This window comes from Heptranchias perlo, chromosome 3, assembly GCF_035084215.1.
Source record: "Heptranchias perlo isolate sHepPer1 chromosome 3, sHepPer1.hap1, whole genome shotgun sequence".
In the NCBI taxonomy this organism is placed as follows: Eukaryota; Metazoa; Chordata; class Chondrichthyes; order Hexanchiformes; family Hexanchidae; genus Heptranchias; species Heptranchias perlo.
In genome coordinates this window covers 106189484-106209298 of record NC_090327.1, presented here as the reverse complement: position 1 = coordinate 106209298, position 19815 = coordinate 106189484, and the positions used below count along the sequence as shown (strand labels likewise).

Genomic DNA, 19815 nt, shown 5'->3' with positions numbered 1-19815 from the left:
CCCATTCTAGTCCCCTCAGGATTTTATATGTTTCAATAAGATCATCTCTCATTCTTCTAAACTCCAATGTATACAGGCTATTTGACTATAAGAAGCATTATACCATGAACCTGTCCTCATCCAATGTTGTAACTTACTTGTAGTTTATGGGGATAATCAAATTATATTTTAAAATAAAGAGAGTCCTGTCAATCCAACAATACTGCCCTCTGGAATTGGGATAATGAAAAGCGGTCCAAGAAGAATTTAAGTAAAATAAACAAAATAATGTATTGGGATATTGGACCAGACTGTAAATATTGTATTGGACAGTAAAGTTCCTCCAGGGCTCATGAATGGTAACATAATGGAGTGTGTAAAACTGGATAAGAGGAAGTGATTGAGAATTAAAGTATAGAAACAGAGAGATTACACCACCAAATGGGAATTTCTCTGAAGTCATTGCCCTGGGTGATTTGGGTAAATAAATCACCTGGGCATGATTTACCAAAAGATATAAATCTGGTATAAATGTACAATCTAGTGAAGTCAGGAAAGTGTAGTTGAGAAGAGTAAATTGATAGCTTTCTCATGGAGATATTTGTGTCCTTGCCTATACTGAATAATGAGAAAACTGCATTTGATAGCCTGCCCACTACCTGAGACATCAGGACCAGGCAGGGGGAGATAAGCAAAGACCTCCAGACACCCCCCAGTCATTTGATAAGATAACCTGAAAGCCCAAGAATGGCTACAGTGCATAATGAAAGATACAAATGTATGTTGCCATTAATTGGAAATGGAGACTAGGATGAAGAACATGATTACTAAGGTTTACGGCCTGGTGAGCTATTGGGACCACTCTTCAAACAGAGCAGTTGCTGTTACAGGATTGAATCTTCTGGACATATGAAATGTGCCATGGAAAATATGTTCGCCAATAACATGAGGAAAAAGAAACTGGCCAACAGAAAGTTAATATTGATATGTTGCATGTGAGGCAACTAACATGTAGAAATGTGTGATGAAAATGCACTGAAGAATGGATCTTAGGCATGCTCAGTTACTTGACAACAGCATGACATGAAATGATTAATGTGCCTCAGGAGAGTGAAAAAACCTTTTCAGCAAGGCACTGACACATGCTCCATAGAGAAACCGACTAATTAATGAAACAATCAGGAAACACTGGCACCAATCAGAGGGATTGAAATTAAAGTAAAGAGGGACATAGAAATTTGGATGTCCAAAATTCAGGGTTAGGTTCTTTTCAGTTAACAATGAAATTGAATAGGGAGAAATAATACTTAGCAAAAATATCCACAAGATGGATATTAGTTAAAAGAGAGCTGGAGAATCTTTTACGTCCATGATTTCTTGCAATATGTATATGTTATATGTGCTTATGTAAACCTAATGTTGACAAAATGTAAATGCAAGATGATTTTAGGCAAGACCAAGAAAAAAGTTGAGGGATTAAATGAAAATTGAACCAGGGTGGTTTCACTCAGGTTAAAGAGGAGGGAATGTAAGAATATGGTTTAAAACTAGGAATAGCCAAGTATCCCATCTCGTATAGCTCGCACAGAGCTCCCAAGCATCTTAGCAAGAAGGTGGATGTTGGAGGGGGGTGGAGCCGTGTCTCGGTGTGTGAACAAAGACAGAGATTGCTGAAACTTCAGAACTGTAAAACACACAAAGGTCAAGAGATGGCCCGTTTCTAGATAACAGATGTGGTTGCTAAAAGGCCGACATTCCATAGAATAGATAACATTCAGAGGTTGCTTACATAAGTGAGAATTAAGGAGGCATGCTATAACTTCAGCAGGTGGTCTACAACAAAACAAGAGATGTGATAACCAAGGACCTACGCATTCCTCAGATGAACAAACAGCTTGTAAACAGATGAAGGTTGATGTCATTAGCTACATTATGTAAAACAGCTTATCTTGAGTTGTTAACATGGCGTCAGCACGGTGGGATGACTTACGACTAGGAGATAACAATGCAGCCGAATAGTATAAAGTTAGAGCATGCTCCCTCCCAAAGGTTAGAGCTCTTGAGAGGACAGTCGGAAGTCCATTGCCCCAGGCAGCCTATGGAGGTCAGATCTGATCAACTTGAGTCCGTGGGAAAACCAGGTTGTATTGATTGCTTGTCATTTAAAGTAATCTGAAGACAGTTGTATTATAACTATTATACTGTTGTGAGTCAATCTATTAAAGCTTGTTGTTTAATAACCACAAGGGCCAGAATTAGGCGGAAGTTATTTTTGAAGGATTAACAAAACTTTGTTGTGACAGTAACGGAAATATCTGCTAACAAATACCCACCCTCTTGCTCTTCCTGTAGGGGTTCCTGGATAGTGACCAGGAATGGGAACTCTGGCCTATTTTCCCCTCCTTAACCCAAGTGCTGAAGTCAGCTGTAGCAACGTGGCAGAGATCAACTAATTCAACACAGACTGGAATTCCTCCTGTTCTGTATCGATCAGCTACTCACTTGATAGACTTGCTAAGCCATTAGGGGAGCAGAAAATAGACTTTATCTTATAACTCAAAATACCATGGAGTCAATTTTGGTCTTCACCACCTGGGTGGTATTTTGGTGGAGCAGATCACCCGCCCTTTATAAAACCCACCAAATAATTAATTCTTGGAAGATTGCAAACTCAGTACAGCTTGAGGTGATCAAATTCTCTGGGGCTACATTTCCTTAGCCTTTCTGGACATTAACTATAACGCCAGCAAGAGTCAGACAAATTAACTCAGAAAAAGGATAGGCTGGGTCCCAACCTCAAATGGGATTTCCTGCTTGGCCTTGTAGGGAACAAAGCCTCTACCTGCCCCTTACAAGGCCAGTGACGTAGAGCGGATGGGGATTCCCTATATTGGTAGTTTCTACTTCCTTGGCCCTTAAGGAACCCAGCATAAGACTGGAAGCCACCATATTAGGTGAGATGAGGCACATCAGCTTCCAGAAGGGCAGAAGTGGGCCCCCATTGGGTGGGGGGATATGCAGGCGAGGGGGAAGCAACCAAAGATGGGGAATCTTTTTCGAATTGTAGGACAGAGGGTCGGGGAGGGGGAGAATTTCCTGGGGGTGGGGGGGGGGGGGGAGGGGGTTGGGGAGCTGGGCACCACTCCTTCCCCTCCAATAGCAGCCAGGCTGTGGAGTTTTCAGCAGCATAGGGCAGGTGGGTGCCTGACATGCACCTACTTATAATTCAAACCAGTGTGCAACTGTGACACTGCGATACAACACTAAAGGGGTGATTTTCCTAGAGTTTGTCAATGGGGAGCCTTACCTGGCAGCTGTGCATACTGGGAAATCATGGGTATGCTCCCTTCAAATTCCCAATGCACTCATCCATCAAGCGAGGCTTCCTGCTAACAGCACAAGCACCAATAATCAGCCCTTGAATCTCAAATAACGCCCTCAAGGCTAAACGCTTCTTTTAAAATATTTATTTTAGTTTTGAAGATACAGGCAATACTTTATAATGAATGTACTCCCCCTACATTTATCAGGTCACTTAACTGGAGTTATAATTTGATAGATAGCTTGCATCCTAGAAAAATGTCTTTGAGGGTTTGAACGTCTGCTATTTTTACCATCCAAATAAATTATTAATAGGCAAGTCCCAAATTGTGGTAAATGTACAATAACCTCTATGTTAACTATAATTATACAAATTTAATGCACTCCATTCCACATTCCAGTTCACAGAGATGCTAATAGTAACAGTGAGTAATGTCATAACTGCTGTCAACCAACATATATGTAGCATTTTGATGATGGTGTTACCTTAATAGCTCTGTCACTGAATCTTTAAGAGAGTAGCAATGGCTCAATGGATAAATGGACTGTCCATTGTAGAACTTAACTAAGTGAAGTGCCTGGTTCAATCCCTGCTCTGTGCTGAGTTAGCTGATGTCAGTTGAGGTTGCAATAGGAGTGCAACATTTGGCCTCAAAACCCCTGGTCACTCCTGCTTGCTATCCAGTGAAAGTGTTCATGTCAGGTAAGGCCAGGATCGGACTTGGGGATGAGCTCTGCACCCCCCCTGCTACCCGAATGGATATATATGCGAGCACACTCACATGCTGGCTTCACAAATGAAGCATGGCAACAAGGGTGAACTACTGGAGGCTGGCTGACACTTGCATAACTGTATCCCAGCATGATTTGACATTTTTAGGAGAGGAAGGTAGAAAGTTTGTGGAGAAGGGGTTGGGGGGGCGGGGGAAGAGACTAGCAATGAGAGAAAAACTAGACCTACTCCTCCTGGCAAGTAATTAGCTCCCATATAAAAAGTAATGCACTGATCCATTTGAAGTGTCAGGGATTCTTTTCTCTTGTGTATTTTTTGGTATTATCAACAGCAGTTTTCAAATTTAATACTATTTCATACCCAAAAACCCTCTTGAAAGAAACCTGTGCACCATATCACATTGGATGAAAAATAAAGTGGAAAAAAATGCCCATATTTGAATCGAATGGCTGGCCCTCCATCTGACACCTAGACAGGGTTGATTTTCCAAGTCTTGGCCCATGTTGAAAGTCCACTAAATTTACCTCAACATTTAAATTTGGGGCTACTGAATCGGAACAAGTTGAACTATTATTTTGTGAGTGAACTGGGTTCCTAAACTCATGTGTACCATGAAAAATAGAAGTCATTATCATGCAATCAGTCACTCCTATCAGGGAATGAAGATCGTAGGGAATCCATCTCAGGAAATCGTAGGCACAAAGCTTGTGATAGGCCATTTTGAATCGAAAATCATCGGCTGTGCACCCATGATTTCTCAAGATCTGCTCCCTGTGATTGTCGAATCGCAGAATACCCTCCTTAATGACAATAATGGTTCATTTTTGTCAGAGGTTACTTGAAAATAAGTGGCCACATGGGAGGCAAAAATTGTTCAACACTTTAAAAATGCTCAAAATGCATTCCAACCCTTTAGCAGGCTTTGTCAAAGTGAAAGGAGGAAGCAAGGGGAAAAGATAAACTAGGCAAACTTAAGTGAAAGGAGATCTGATGTGGAGGCATTAAACGCAATCTATGGATCAGTGACCCCCCTGTTCCTTGGTTGGCGAAGTAGTAGTGCGGCTGCATGAGATGGGTAAGAGACAATTGTTCTGTTTAATACTCCGGAGCACCCTCCTTAGAGGATGGCAGTGTACCAAACCTGGAAAGAGGGGTTACCCAGATTCAATGCTATCTGCCTGCAGAACCTGGGAACAGATACAGAAGAAGATGGCACAATTTAAGGAATTTGGCAAGGTAAAATTAAACAAAAGCACCATGTATCAGTAGATGGCCCAAGATTGCATGTCACAAAGTGTTGTCTGGCAACCTGTTCCACATTTTCTGCTCAATCATAGCAATTCCATACTAAAACTTTCAGCTGCTTCATTGTATGCATAGCAGGGCATGCATTCTGGATGCTGCAGACGATTGAAACTCTTGTCACATTCAAATCTTCCAAAGGCAACATGACTCAAATCATTATAAAACAATGAGGAGCAAGAGCACCTACTGACATCCAGGTTGGCCTGCAGGTTGGACACATGTCTGTCATTGTGGAAGTGCTCCTTAAACTAACAGCATCTCCAGGCTACTCTTCTGTTTGTATAACGAGATGGCACATAATTCAAGGGCACAATCCTAACCTGGAGAAAGACTTCCTTGGTGAAATGTAGATGGCATGGCAAATCTCCTCTGACATGCCCAAGTAACTGTGGTGGACTTAAGAGACTCGTCTTGAATAAGGGCAGTTTGGAGCCTCCTCGTCATCTAGTTTCCTGAAGGTGAGGAGTTCACAGAGAAATGACCATCCTAGCAGTTTAGGATCTTAAATAGAGATTTAAAACCCCTTCACTTTGAGATGAAAAACCAAAAGGCTAAAGTGCAAAAACTAAGTGCAAAATGAACCAAAAAAATGCACTCCTCAAAAATCAGCTAAACATAACCTTTAAGAAAGTTAGGAGGACCCTCTGCTACTAGGGAATAAATCTTCCTCTATTTGCTAGTGCAAGTGAAAAAGTCAACATGAGGAGAAAGTGGACAAAGCAACTGTACAATCCTGCCAACCTCTCTAACCTTGATGATTGGAAGAAAGTCTATCCCCAGATTACCAGATACACTCACTAAACAGCCATGACTCAACCTGCTCCCACCACTAATTGGAACAGAACAATAGTAAATAAAAAATTAAAACTTTTGTTGCTGTGATTCTAATCCCAAATGGCCACTGTTAACTATCCTCCCTATATATGGTGGTGAGCTATGGCAGGATACCCAAAATAGTTACAAACCCAAGCCCCTCCCTCTGCTTCTTTTGCTTTCTCTTTAGAAAGGCAGGCCAATTTATAAATGTTGAATTAACTCTTTTTTTGAATAAGCCTAAATCAGTTCATTCCTGCTCTGATGCTAGGTTGGAAGTCCTCTGATCAATGGCTGGACTAAAATCCCTTGTTAGCTGGGAGAATTTACCCCAGAAATAAAATACAGTGAAAGTCTGATAGTAACTAACTGTACTGTTTGGACTCACTTTGAGCCATTCGAACAGCACAGCTTTGAAGTGTTGTAAATGAATAGAAGGAAAAAGGAGGAGCAAGTGCCAGTATCTGATCCCTCTGTAAATCTGCAGGAGTTGGGCTAAAATTGGACAAATTTAAAATGATGAAAAGCATAGATATAAATTGATATGTTCCTGCAATGTAGAGAAAGAACTTTGATGTCAATGTAAACATATATTTTGATTCAATTTACCTGTCGGAAAAGTCAAAATTAAAAAAGGAGTAAGCTCCATGACAAGTCAACATAAGAATACAAGTAATAGGAGCAGGAGCAGGCCATTCGGCCCCTCGAGCCTGGTCCGCCATTCAATCAGATCATGGCTGATCTTCAACTCCACATTCCCGCCCGAACACTGAATGTCTCTGAGTGTCTATTATATTCAATAGGTCATTGGGAACATAGGCCTGTGTGGAACAAATGTTAATATAGATCTTGACCTAGTTTAGGAATTCCTTTTTTTACATCATAGGGTTGATTACTGGATCCTGTTGATTAATTGCTTATTAAATGATATTTGCATCTTGTGTTCACTAAAGGTGCTAAGAATGCTTTATGCTTACTTAAATTATTAGAGAAATCTTTCATTTGTTAAATTTCTGATGTATATGTATGATAGAGTCCAATTTTTAAACAAAAACGCTTTAGAGCACAGTTTAATATTTTAATACAATATCATTCCTAATTAATTATTTCCCATTGTATTTTATTTTTTGGCTAATGCTCTGAGAAATTTTACCTGTGGTTGATAGATGCTGAAAGTAATCATTAAACATTTGTTTTTACCTAATGGATCAGATTACTGTAATTGTCTGCTCCATTATTTTGCCCACAGTGAAATGGTGGCCATACACATGCTGTGTAATTGTGCCATTACCACTCCAATTTCTCTCCTACAATTTTTATATTTCAGCTGCAGACAGGGGGGATTGAATTTTGGCAGGGGGTTCTCCCGATCGCCTGCCGTAGAAGCCCAGAGAAATGGCGCAAATGGCAATTATGCCATTTTTCCGCAGTTTCCGTGGCTCTTCTGCCGAAGTTATGACGGACAATCGGGAGAACTCCCATGGAAATTCACCTTCATAGTTTCATGTATAAATCATTTTCATTTGGATTTCATTGATGACACTCTTAACACTCTTTGAACTTTGACTGACAAAGTCCAGTGGAATTTCTTGTTTTGAGGCTTACTGTGATTAGACCCAACATGCTCTTTGGCTGCACATATCCACAACTGGTACAGTCCAAATAAATTGTTTTTAAAAATCCTAACCTCTACTATAATTCCAAATCTGACGTGTTAAAGTAAAATCTCTGGGTTACCTGAGATAAAAAATAATGGGGTAATTTTTCGCCTTCATCACACGACAGCAATCTGGCGGAGCAGAGCACCTGCCCATGATAGAACCAACCCGATTTTCATTTCACTGCAATCAATGCAATAAAAGTTGAATGGGTTTCTATAACAGGCAGGCGATCTGGTCCCCTAGATTGTCACCCATGCGCTGAAAATTTATCTCAATATATTGCACGTTCCCCTCCAAGTCACACACCATCCCGACTTGGAAATATATCGCCGTTCCTTCATCGTCACTGGGTCAAAATCCTGGAACTCCCTTCCTAACAGCACTGTGGGAGAACCTTCACCACACGGACTGCAGCGGTTCAAGAAGGCGGCTCACCACCACCTTCTCAAGGGCAATTAGGGATGGGCAATAAATGCCGGCCTCGTCAGCAATGCCCACATCCCATGAACGAATAAAAAAACATTTAAAAAAAAATTTGTCAATCATTGGTTCACTGAATTGGGTCAGATTTTCATCTTTTGCACAAGCATTAAATAATCACTTGGACGGAGTGTATAGAGATTGTACACCCATAATAGGGTCTGCCCAATTGTCTGTCTATTAATTTAAATTAATGGATAATTGGGTGGTCTCCATCCTGGGTGTGAGATTCTCCTTGCTAAATTTTCCTCAATGCAGTCTGCCCAGGCAAATGTTAAACGCACAAACACAAAAGAGAAAAGACAAAGACACAGTCTGTCCTATTTATGTCATTTTAACTTTGCCTATGCATGAGCTGTAGGCCCTGTCTCGGGAGGTAGCTCACCTAAATTATTGAAATGAGCCCGGAGGCCCAATTTCAGGAGAACCTTGGGCCTCCCACTTTGTGCCATAACCAATTTCTACCCCAGGATTTCATACTGAAGACAGAGAGGCAATCGCAGAAGGTCAGCAAGGCTATCAGATTTCTGTTTGTTTTTGGGGCCAAGTGTGACAGGCACAGTGTCTCGGGAATTCTGCATTTTTTGATATTTGTTCACAGGATCTGGGCAATGCTGGCAAGACCACATTTATCGTTCATCCCTAGCTGCCCATAGAAGGTGGTGCTGGGCCTTCTCTTTGGACTACAGGTTCTTGAGACATAACCTTTGGGCCAATGTTTAAAGTTTGCACCAAAGACAAGGAGCTTCATCCAAAGACAGCACGTAACAGGAAACAGTGAGCAGCACAGCCTGCCTTCTACACAAACTCAGAAATTTATATCCTATATATTTTCTGTATTTTTTGACATACTAGCATTTTAATTCCGTTGCTGAATGCTAATACACTTTCTGCTTTTGTTCAGGTAGGTGACATTGTCTTTTGGAATTTAGAACGGGAGAGCTCTGGGAATGTGTCAATATTTGCAGGGGTTGATTTTTTCTAACCAGCAGGTTCTAGAGCTATCCTTAATTACTTAGAAGATGATGATGATGATGCAGATTACAGCTACTCAGAACTAGAAAATAAATTTGTAATGTGACCATTAATTACCGCAGATATATTGAGAGGAAGCTCAATAACATGCTTACCTGCCAGCCTCAAACGTGAACCAAGTTGAGTCTCTTCCATAACGTCTGAGAGAGCTGAGCGGCCACATAACAAGTTTCACTCTGGGGTTGTGGATATCCCACAGGTAGATGTTCTCATGTGTGATCTGCATGGTGCATTCTCCATAAATGTCCAAGTTGGGTGTTGGCATCAAGTACACGTTGAACCGCTCTGAAACACAGAACAGAAAAAAGCATTGTAAACTGCATCTTCATTATAAGATCCTTGGTCACAATGCAATGGCAAGTTTGATCTGGGTTTATTTAAATCTGTTCCATTGCAAAAAGTCACTGTTGTAGACCATGACATAAGAAGAAAAATCAATCCTATTTACCAGAACAATATACAGTTTTACATTGTTAACTAATATCTATGATACCATTTAAGACTGTTTTCTGGTACATTGAAATTATTTCTACATCAAATTCTATCTGAGTCTCTTTAAGGACCGCCTGTTAGGCCATATGTTTTCCTAAACACAGCTGGCGCCAGACAACCCAATATTGCAGAGGGGGCCTCAAACGGGAGTTTGAATATGCAAAGCGCCTAACCCCTGTTTCAGGCATGGGCCTTGGTTGCCTATATTTTTGCCTAAACCAAATGGCTGGTGGCGCACTTCTGGCTTGTAATGAGGACGCACTTCCTGCCTGCCATATTGGAGGTTTAGGCACCCGAAAAATGGGCGCAGCTTCATCCAATTTCTAGGCCACTGAGACTAACTGTAGCATCCCTACCACTGCCGTAGCTAACTCAGAACAGATTAGGAACCCTCTGAGCCTTCAGGTTTCAATACTACATCAAACACCGGTAAGCTATCAAGGGAGATCCCCTTTAATAGCCAACAGATTTTATAGAGTGATCCCCTTTTCACAAATATTGCTTTACAGCGATAAGAAGAAAGTAGACACCAAGAGGGAAAGAACAGATCGAATGAAGTTAGGGGACAGGGTCAAAAGATTTGTTCAATAGTTGTCTTCAATAGGCTTTTGCGAGCAGGAAGGATGAAGGCAAGACAGAGGGACTTTGGGAAGGCGATTTAGATGGTGTGGCGAAAGAGCATCCCAAGTGAGGATGGGAAAGAAGGAAGAGAATTGGAATGGAAAGAGGGAGTAGCCTAGTATCAGAGGAATCAAAGATGCAAACGGGAACATAAAGCTGGAGAAGTTAGTGGGGTAGTTCCTGAAGACATCTGAAGGTTAGGACAAGGACTTTGAAGTTGATTTGTAGGGGTTTGGAGAGCAAGTAAAGCCTGACGAGGAGCAGGACCGCATTCAGCGCTATTGGGCCTCACTTTCCTCTGCCTAAACTGGTCACTACTCCAGCATCATCCTGGAGAGCAAAGGTAACCTCTGGCTACTTTTCTCCACTGCGAGCCATCTTTTTAAATCCCCCATTCTACCCGCTTCGGATCCAACAACAAGTACAAGAAGTTCGTGGACTTCTTTGTCACTAACATTGAGACCATCCGTTCAACTGCCTCTGCTGCATCCCCTTGCCACAAAAGCAAACCATCCCACAGGCTACCCCCACACTAGCCCTGAAATCGCATCTTTCTCTAGTCTCTCTCTAAACTCCACCCATGCCCTCTCTGAGCTCATAGTGGTGATGAGAGCCACCTTCTGTTCCATTGAAACCATTCCCACTAAACATCTGATCACCCAACTTTCCTTCCTGGCCCCCATGCTAGCTGATATTATAAATGGCTGTCTCTCCGCAGGTACTCATCCTACCTTTCAGAACCACCATCATCACCCCCATCTCAGAAAACCTACCCTTGACCCCTCTGTCCTTGCAAACTACCATTCCATCTCCAACATCCCTTTCCTCTCCAAGGTCCTTGAACGTGTTGTTGCCTCCCAAATCTGTGCCCATCTTTCCTGTAACTCCATTTTGAATCTTTCCAGTCAGCTTTCTGCCTTACCACAACACAGAAATGGCCCTAATCAAAGTCACAAATGGAATCTTCTGTGACTATCATCATAGTGCACTATTCCTCCTCGACCTATCTGGAGGTTCACCACACCATCCTCTTCCAATGCCTCTGCTCTGTTGTTCAGCTCAGTGGGACTGCATTCACTTGGTTCCACTCTTACCTATCCAATTGTAGCCAGAGCATTTCCAGTAATAGCTTCTCTTCCCACTCCATGTAACTACCTGTGGAGGGCCCCAAGGATCTCTCCTCAGCCAGTTCCTGTTCCTCATCTGCACACTGCCACTTAGCAATATCATCCAAAGACAAGGAGGCAGCTTCCACGTGTATGCAGATGACATCCAGCTCTACTGCTCTACCACCTCTCTGATCCCTCCACGGCCTCTATATTGTCACAATACTTGTCTGACATCCAATCTTGGATGAGTTGCAATATCCTCCAGTTAAACAATGGGAAGACTGAAGCCATTGTCTTTGGCCCCAACCGCTGCTTTGTACACTTGCTAGGAATTCCATCCCCTTCCCCTATCGATATGGTTGAACCAAGTTGTTCAGAATCTCACTGTCCTTTTTAACCCTGAGCTGAGCTTCAGACCCAATACCCTTTTCCATCACAAAGACCGTCTACTTCCACCTCTGTAACTTGTCCGTCTCCGCCCCTACCTCTGTCCACCTGCAACTGAAACTCTCATCTAAGCCTTTGTCACCTCTAGATTCAACTATTCCAATGCTCTCCCGGCCTGCCTTCAATCCTGCACCCATCGTAAGCTTCAGCTCATCCAAAATTCTGCTGCCTGTATCCTATCCTGCACTGTCCCGCTCATCCATCACTCCTGTCTTTGTTAACATACATGGGTTCCTGGTACCCCAAAGCCTCTAATTTAAAATTCTCATTTTCATGTTTAAATTCCTTCATGGCCTTGCTCTTCCCTATCTCTGTCACCTCCTCCAGCACTCTCTGTTCCTCCAACTCTAGCCTCTTGTCATCTCCTCTTCCCTTTACCCGTGCTGAGCCGTGAAGGCTCTATGCTGTAGAATTCCCTCCCTAAAGCCTTCCGTCTTTCCACCTCCCTCTGCTCATTTAAGACCCTCCTGTTTGATTAAGTTTTTGGTCACCCTCCCAATACCTCTTTCGATGACTTTGCATTCATTTTTTTGTCTTATTACATCAATGTGAAGCGTTTTGGAATGGTTTTCTATGTTAACGACACTATAGAAATGCAAGTTGTTGTTAAGGACCAAGACAGTGAAAGTGCAAGGTTTTGAACAGGTAAGAACATGGCCAGTAGCACTCTGAATAAGTTGCAGTTTGTGGAGCCTAGCTCGGAAAGTATTAGTGAAATCAAGCCCCAAGATGATAAAGACATGGTCACGAACTCCCTCGGTCATTCTGTTGTTGGAAGTGCGGCGGCGGAAGCCTCGTGTACGTGCTTAAACGGGGTTCACAATGGCGCAGCGGCAGAAAGTCTGAGGAAAGTCAGGGCCATGGATTAAATTTTCCATGGCAGTGGGGAGGAAGTAGGGGTGGAGGCAGGCCATCTGGTGAAGAAAAAGACAGTCTTGCTGACAGAATGGATGTGGAGATGCAAATTCAGTTCAGGACTAAGCATTGGGCAAAGTGGTGATTAAACAAAAGCTGTTTAGTCGAATAAACAGATCAAATTCAGTGCTCCCAGCAGAAAGCTGTTCTAGAAGGGAGTGTTGGACATCAGGGCTGCAGTATTGTAGTTCTATCTCTGTCGGTGCTCCTTTTGATCATAGAGATCAGAAGCGCTGAATTTTCCCTATAATGTCACAATTAATTAAAATTAATATGTGTTATGTCCAAAGAAAAACTCTAATTGCTGTGGTAATAACTACCTGATTTTTTATTTTCAGACCCTCTAGAATTTTCTGTCAAAGAATAACAAAAGAGAAGTATAATTGCTACAATGTGCTTACTCCCATCAGGGGGCCATCAAGCTAGTATCAGTAATGGTGGCCATGAAACTACTGGATTGTCATCAAAATCCATCTGGTTCACTAATGTCCTTTAGGGAAGGAAACCTGCCGTTCTTACCCGGTCTGGCCGATTTGTGACTCCTGTCCCACAGCAATGTGGTTGATTCTTAATCGCCCTCTGAAATGGCCTAGCAAGCCATTCAGTTGTACAAACTTGCTACGCACAGACTGCAGCGGTTCAAGAAGGCGGCTCACCACCACCTTCTCAAGGGCAATTAGGGATGGGCAATAAATGCTGGCTTTGCCAGCGACGCACACATCCCATGAACAAATAAAAAAAGTGTTCAGTTAACAATTTACCAGTACCATACACGTGAATGTACATCAAATTGTAGTTATTTAAAAACTTAATGTAGTAAAACATCTTTAATGCAGTAAAAACTTAGTTTTTACTACATTAAAGGCGCTATATCAATGCAAGTTGTTGTTGTGGTTGAAATAACCCTTACAAGAAAGTAATGTATGGGGCTGAAATTTGCTGAAAAAATGGCATGTGAACGATGCACACCATTATTAATGTGCAAATCAGCCAGCAACTTGTAGCGAGGAAGAGATAGCCCGTGAATTGCGAATCACCACAAATTGCTGGCCGATTTGCACTGCTCTGCCATTAGCTTTGCCTTTAATCACCCTGTGGTTTATGTGAAGCTGCTGCATTTGCACATTAAACTCGCCACAGAAAGTTAAGTCTAGTAATTAACAGCGTAAATACCCTTTAAACAACGTGATAATTGTTAATGACTGTCAGGTTGTGAATAGTTTTAGGAGATTTTTTAAATGTCAAATGTTAAAAGTTAATTTTTTTTTCTTACTTTTACTTTTCGTCTCTTTTTTCTCTCTCTTAATCCAATCTTTCTTTCCTTCCCTTTATTTTTCCTTCTATACCTGATTTGACATTGAATTCACCCACTCTAATTCACCCTCCTCCTCAATTTATTTCTCAAGCCTTTAATCTCATCGGTTAAGGAGATAGACTGTTTGTCCCGTTGTCCACTCAGGTCTCAGATACCCTGTTTCTCTCGCTGTGCCGTTATCAGCTTGCACTTCCAGCAACTTTGTGGGCAAAACTTTTTAAAACCTAGATGCCCCGCTCCAGCAAAATCTGGCCCATTAAGAGGTATCCCGTTGTTAATTTTGTATATTGTTCAAAGTAAAGAATAGAACCTGTATTTAATTTCAAACATTGTAAAGACATAGCTGGAATTTGCTGGAGCAGAACATCTCACAGCGTGCCCGGTTAGTTCAACTTTTTCCTGCACTCTTCAGCTCTTCGTTCATACGCCATTACTTTTTCAGCAAAATTTGGCCCAATGAATATAAGTTGAACTATTACTAATGTTCTATGACAATGTATATTCATGAGAACATATGAAATAGGAGCAGCAGTAGGCCATTCGGCCCCTCGAGCCTGCCATTCAATAAGATCATGGCTGATCTTTGGCCTCAACTCCACTTTCCCGCTCGATCCACATATCCCTTGATTCCCCTTGGGTCCAAAGATCAATCTTGAATATACTCAACAACTGAGCATCCGCAGCACTTTGGGGTAGAGAATTCTAAAAATTCACAACCCTCTGAGTGAAGAAATTCCTCCTCATTTTAATCTTAAACGGCCAACCCTTTATCCTTTTTTTAATTCATTCATGGGATGTGGGCATCGCTGGCGAGGCCAGCATTTATTGCCCATCCCTAATTGCCCTTGAGAAGGTGGTGGGGAGCCGCCTTCTTGAACCGCTGCAGTCTGTGTGGTGAAGGTTCTCCCACCGTGCTGTTAGGTAGGGTGTTCCAGGATTTTGACCCAGCGACGATGAAAGAACGGCGATATATTTCCAAGTCAGGATGGTGTGTGACTTGGAGGGGAACGTGCAGGTGGTGTTGTTCCCATGTGCCTGCTGCCCTTGTCCTTCTAGGTGGTAGAGGTCGTGGGTTTGGGAGGTGCTGTCGAAGAAGCCTTGGTGAGTTGCTGCAGTGCATCCTGTGGATGGTACACCTTGGAGGGAGTGAATGTTTAGGGTGGTGGATGGGGTGCCAATCAAGCGGGCTGTTTTGTCCTGGATGGTGTTGAGCTTCTTGAGTGTTGTTGGAGCTGCATTCTCTAGGTAAGTGGAGAGTATTCCATCACACTCCTGACTTGTGCCTTGTAGATGGTGGAAAGGCTTTGGGGAGTCAGGAGGTGAGTGACTCGCTGCAGAATACCCAGTCTCTGACCTGCTCTTGTAGCCACAGTATTTATGTGGCTGGTCCAGTTAAGTTTCTGGTCAATGGTGACCCCCAGGATGTTGATGGTGGGGGATTCGGCGATGGTAACGCCGTTGAATGTCAAGGGGAGGTGGTTAGACTCTCTCTAGTTGGAGATGGTCATTGCCTGGCACTTGTCTGGCACGAATGTTACTTGCCACTTATCAGCCCAAGGCTGGATGTTATCCAGGTCTTGCTGCATGTGGGCATGGACTGCTTCATTATCTGAGGGGTTGCGAATGAAACTGAACACTGTGCAATCATCAGCGAACATCTCCATTTCTGACGTTATGATGGAGGGAAGGTCATTGATAAAGTAGCTGAAGATGGTTGGGCCTAGAACACTGCCCTGAGGAACTCCTGCAGCAATGTCATGGGGCTGAGATGATTGGCCCCAAAAAACCACGACCATCTTCCTTTGCACTAGGTATGACTCCAGCCACTGGAGAGTTTTCCCCCTGATTCCCATTGACTTAAATTTTAATAGGGCTCTTTGGTGCCACACTTGATTAAATGCTGCCTTGATGTCAAGGGCAGTTACTCTCACCTCACCTCTGGAATTCAGCTGTTTTATCCATGTTTGGACCAAGGCTGTAATGAGGTCTGGAGCTGAGTGGTCCTGGTGGAACCCAAACATAGCATCGGTGAGCAGGTTATTGGTGAGTGAGTGCCGCTTGACAGCACTGTCGACGACACCTTCCATCACTTTGCTGATGATTGAGAGTAGACTGATGGGGATGGTAATTGGCCGGGTTGGATATGTCTTGCTTTTTGTGGATAGGACATACCTGGGCAATTTTCCATATTGTCGGGTAGATGACAGTGTTGTAGCTGTACTGGAACAGTTTGGCTAGATGTACGGCTAGTTCTGGAGCACAAGTCTTCAGCATTACAGCCGGGATGTTGTCAGGGCCCATAGCCTTTGCTGTATCCAGTGCACTCAGCCGTTTCTTGATATCACGTGGAGTGAATTGAATTGGCTGAAGACTGGCTTCAGTGATGGTAGGGATTTTGGGAGGAGGCCGAGAAGGATCATCCACTCGGCACTTCTGGCTGAAGATGGTTGCAAACGCTTCAGCCTTGTCTTTTGCACTCACATGCTGGACTCTGCCATCATTGAGGATGGGGATGTTTACAGAGCCTCCTCCTCCCGTTAGTTGTTTAATTGTCCACCACCATTCATGACTGGATATGGCAGGACTGCAGAGCTTTGATCTGATCCGTTGGTTGTGGAAATCGCTTAGCTCTGTCTATAGCATTTTGCTTCCGCTGTTTAGCATGCATGCAGTCCTGTGTTGTAGCTTCATCAGGTTGGCACCTCATTTTTAGGTATGCCTAGTGCTGCTCCTGGCATGCTCTTCTACACTCCTCATTGAACCAGGGTTGATCTTCTGGCTTGTTGGTAATGGTAGAGTGAGGAATATGCCGGGCCATGAGGTTACAGATTGTGCTGGAATACAAATCTGCTGCTGCTGATGGCCCACAGCGCCTCGTGGATGCCCAGTTTTGAGCTGCAAGATCTGTTCTGAATCTATCCCATTTAGCACAGTGGTAGTACCACACAACACGTTGGATGGTGTCCTCAGTGCGAAGACGAGACTTCGTCTCCACGATGACTGTGCGGTGGTCACTCCTACCAATACTGTCATGGACAGATGCATCTGCGACTGGTAGATTGGTGAGGACGAGGTCAAGTAGGTTTTTCCCTCGTGTTGATTCGTTCACCACCTGCCGCAGGCCCAGTCTGGCAGCTATGTCCTTCAGGACTCTGCCAGCTCGGTCAGTAGTGGTGCTACCGAGCCACTCTTGGTGATGGACATTGAAGTCCCCCACCCAGAGTACATTTTGTGCCCTTGCTACCCTCAGTGCATCATCCAAGTGTTGCTCAACATGGAGGAGGACTGATTCATCAGCTGAGGGAGGGCGGTAGGTGGTAATCAGCAGGAGGTTTCCTTGCCCATGTTTGATCTGATGCCATGAGATTTCATGGGGTCCGTAGTCAATGTTGAGGAATCCCAGGCCCACTCCATCCTGACAGTAAATCACTGTACTGCCACCTCTGGTGGGTCTGTCCTGCCGGTGGGACAGGACATTCCCAGGGATGGTGACGTTGTCTGAAAGGTATGATTCTGAGAGTATGGCTATGTCAGTCTGTTGCTTGACTAGTCTGTGGGACAGCTCTCCCAACTTTGGCACAAGTCTCCAGATATTAGTGAGGAGGACTTTGCAAAGTCCTGAGACCATGCCCCCCAGTTCTAGACTTGCTAGCCAGGGGAAACAACCTCTCAGCATCTACCCTGTCAAGCTCCCTCAGAATTTTATATGCATGCCATTTACAGGTTCTATAATGGATTAGCTGTTGAGCTTTTTGAGGATCCATCACCTGTAGGATCCTTCACAGGGCTGCATTCTGAATTCTGTGGAAAAACTTGATGCTGGCCTCAGAACCTCCACTGACTGGTATACAAAAGCTGTTACTCTGCAGCTGTAAGGAGCAAGGCCGCAGATTTCTTCTCAGCTTGGTGGACAGATTAACTACAAGCCAACCTGTTATACCAGATGTGTGCACCCAAACTATACCATGTTATACAATATGGCCATCTCATTTAGGAATTACCAGACCAAACAGTGTCACAGACAATGTCAATGGCCTGATGAAGCAGCTGAATACACTTCATCGCTGTACTCTCGGTGCACGGTTGGGGTTTTGAAAGACCAGCACCTCTCAGTTAGCTGATTGTTTGTGGAAGATGCTCTGGCCTGTGTAGAATTATCAAGAGTTGGCCTTTGAAGGATTCTGGATGGTATGTCCTCCGCATGTCACTTGCAGCACAATATAAGATCTGCACCCCGCATTCTGTGTCCATCTTCTGAGGGTGTGGTGTGTGCTTTCAGACATTTTCATCTTCATTGGCCTCCTACTCTGATAGCCTGCTGAAGTCTTGGAATGACCACGAACGAAGACCACATGGAAGAATTATCTGTAGAGATAGGAAAGGAACTTTGCATTACTAGGCTTCGGGCTAGATACAATACAATATTAAAACTGCTCAAGGATTTTACAATAAGACCATTCCAGATAAAAAAGAAACAATCATCAATTTATTTACTTTAGCATAGTAACTAATTACAAACACAGGATATCATGCATGAGGCTTTGCAAGACTTCACTGAATATTATTGGCCAATTTATTATTGAAGAATATTGCTCTAAGTAACTTAAAAAATGTATATCCCTTACCAGAATTAGCAGCTGCTTCAAAGGATGTGGTGATGTCTTTTTCTCCCAGGAGAATGAAAAGTCTGTCACTTTTTCTGGCATTAAGAGGATCTTTCTGCAGGGCACTAAAGCTCAATTTGTCACTTTGCAGAATATTTCCCAGTGCCACTGATTTACATCTTGTCACACATTTGAGAGTATTTAGTCTCTTTCTGCCGTACTTTGCATTTCAATAGAATTCTGAGAAGTTGTTAGTGGATTCCAAGATTACATTTGATTTTGAAACTGGGTATACAGACACTGACACTGACACCCTCATTAAGTATAAATGGACTAACCAAACAAAACACATAATTAAATTGCCTTTATTCTGTATAAACGAAATTAAAATTCAGCAGATAAGCATCTGTAGCAATGGTCATATCTTCTTTCAAACGTTTAGTTAATTCCATATTCTTTGATCGCTCAAACCATATATTACTCTATGTTATTTACCACTTTAAATGCACACAAGCCTTTTTTATGCATAAATAGCATCTCTAGATTTCAATAAAGCTTACAGCATGGGCTTTGAGTTATTGCAGACATGCTTCTCATGCATTATTGAAAGCTGCAGTTTCCCCTATTTCAAAGCATAATTCTTGTCAGTTTCATAAATTCCTACTTAGCAAACCAGACAACTCTCATCTTGAACATTTATGTTGGAGGTCTGTCAGAAGAAGAAATAAAATGTAGTGCTCAGTTGTTTAAAATACATATTTTTTGTAAAACTGACATGAGAGAGTCTTTGATAAGGGGACATTATTCCTCAGTCGCTGGCATTCTTACACTGAGGGATGAATTCTATTCTTGAAGGATGTATTATGATGGGTGCTCTTGCACCAGACCTCACAATGGCTTGAGGCATCATTTCAGTTACTCTCACCATCTTGAAGAACAGAATATATATACAGGGGTACTTTTCTAACTTTGTACTTCTGGTGGG

At 42.9% G+C, this 19815-nt stretch overlaps 1 protein-coding gene across 1 annotated transcript in view; it reads right to left on the bottom strand.

Annotated features, from left to right (window-relative positions):
- Window positions 1–19815, bottom strand: part of LOC137308584 (docking protein 6-like) — a 187770-nt gene that overhangs the window by 62075 nt on the left and 105880 nt on the right. The window contains exon 4 of the mRNA XM_067977202.1: window positions 9423–9612. Coding sequence (XP_067833303.1) covers window positions 9423–9612 — 190 coding nt within the window. The remainder of the gene's footprint in view (window positions 1–9422; window positions 9613–19815) is intronic.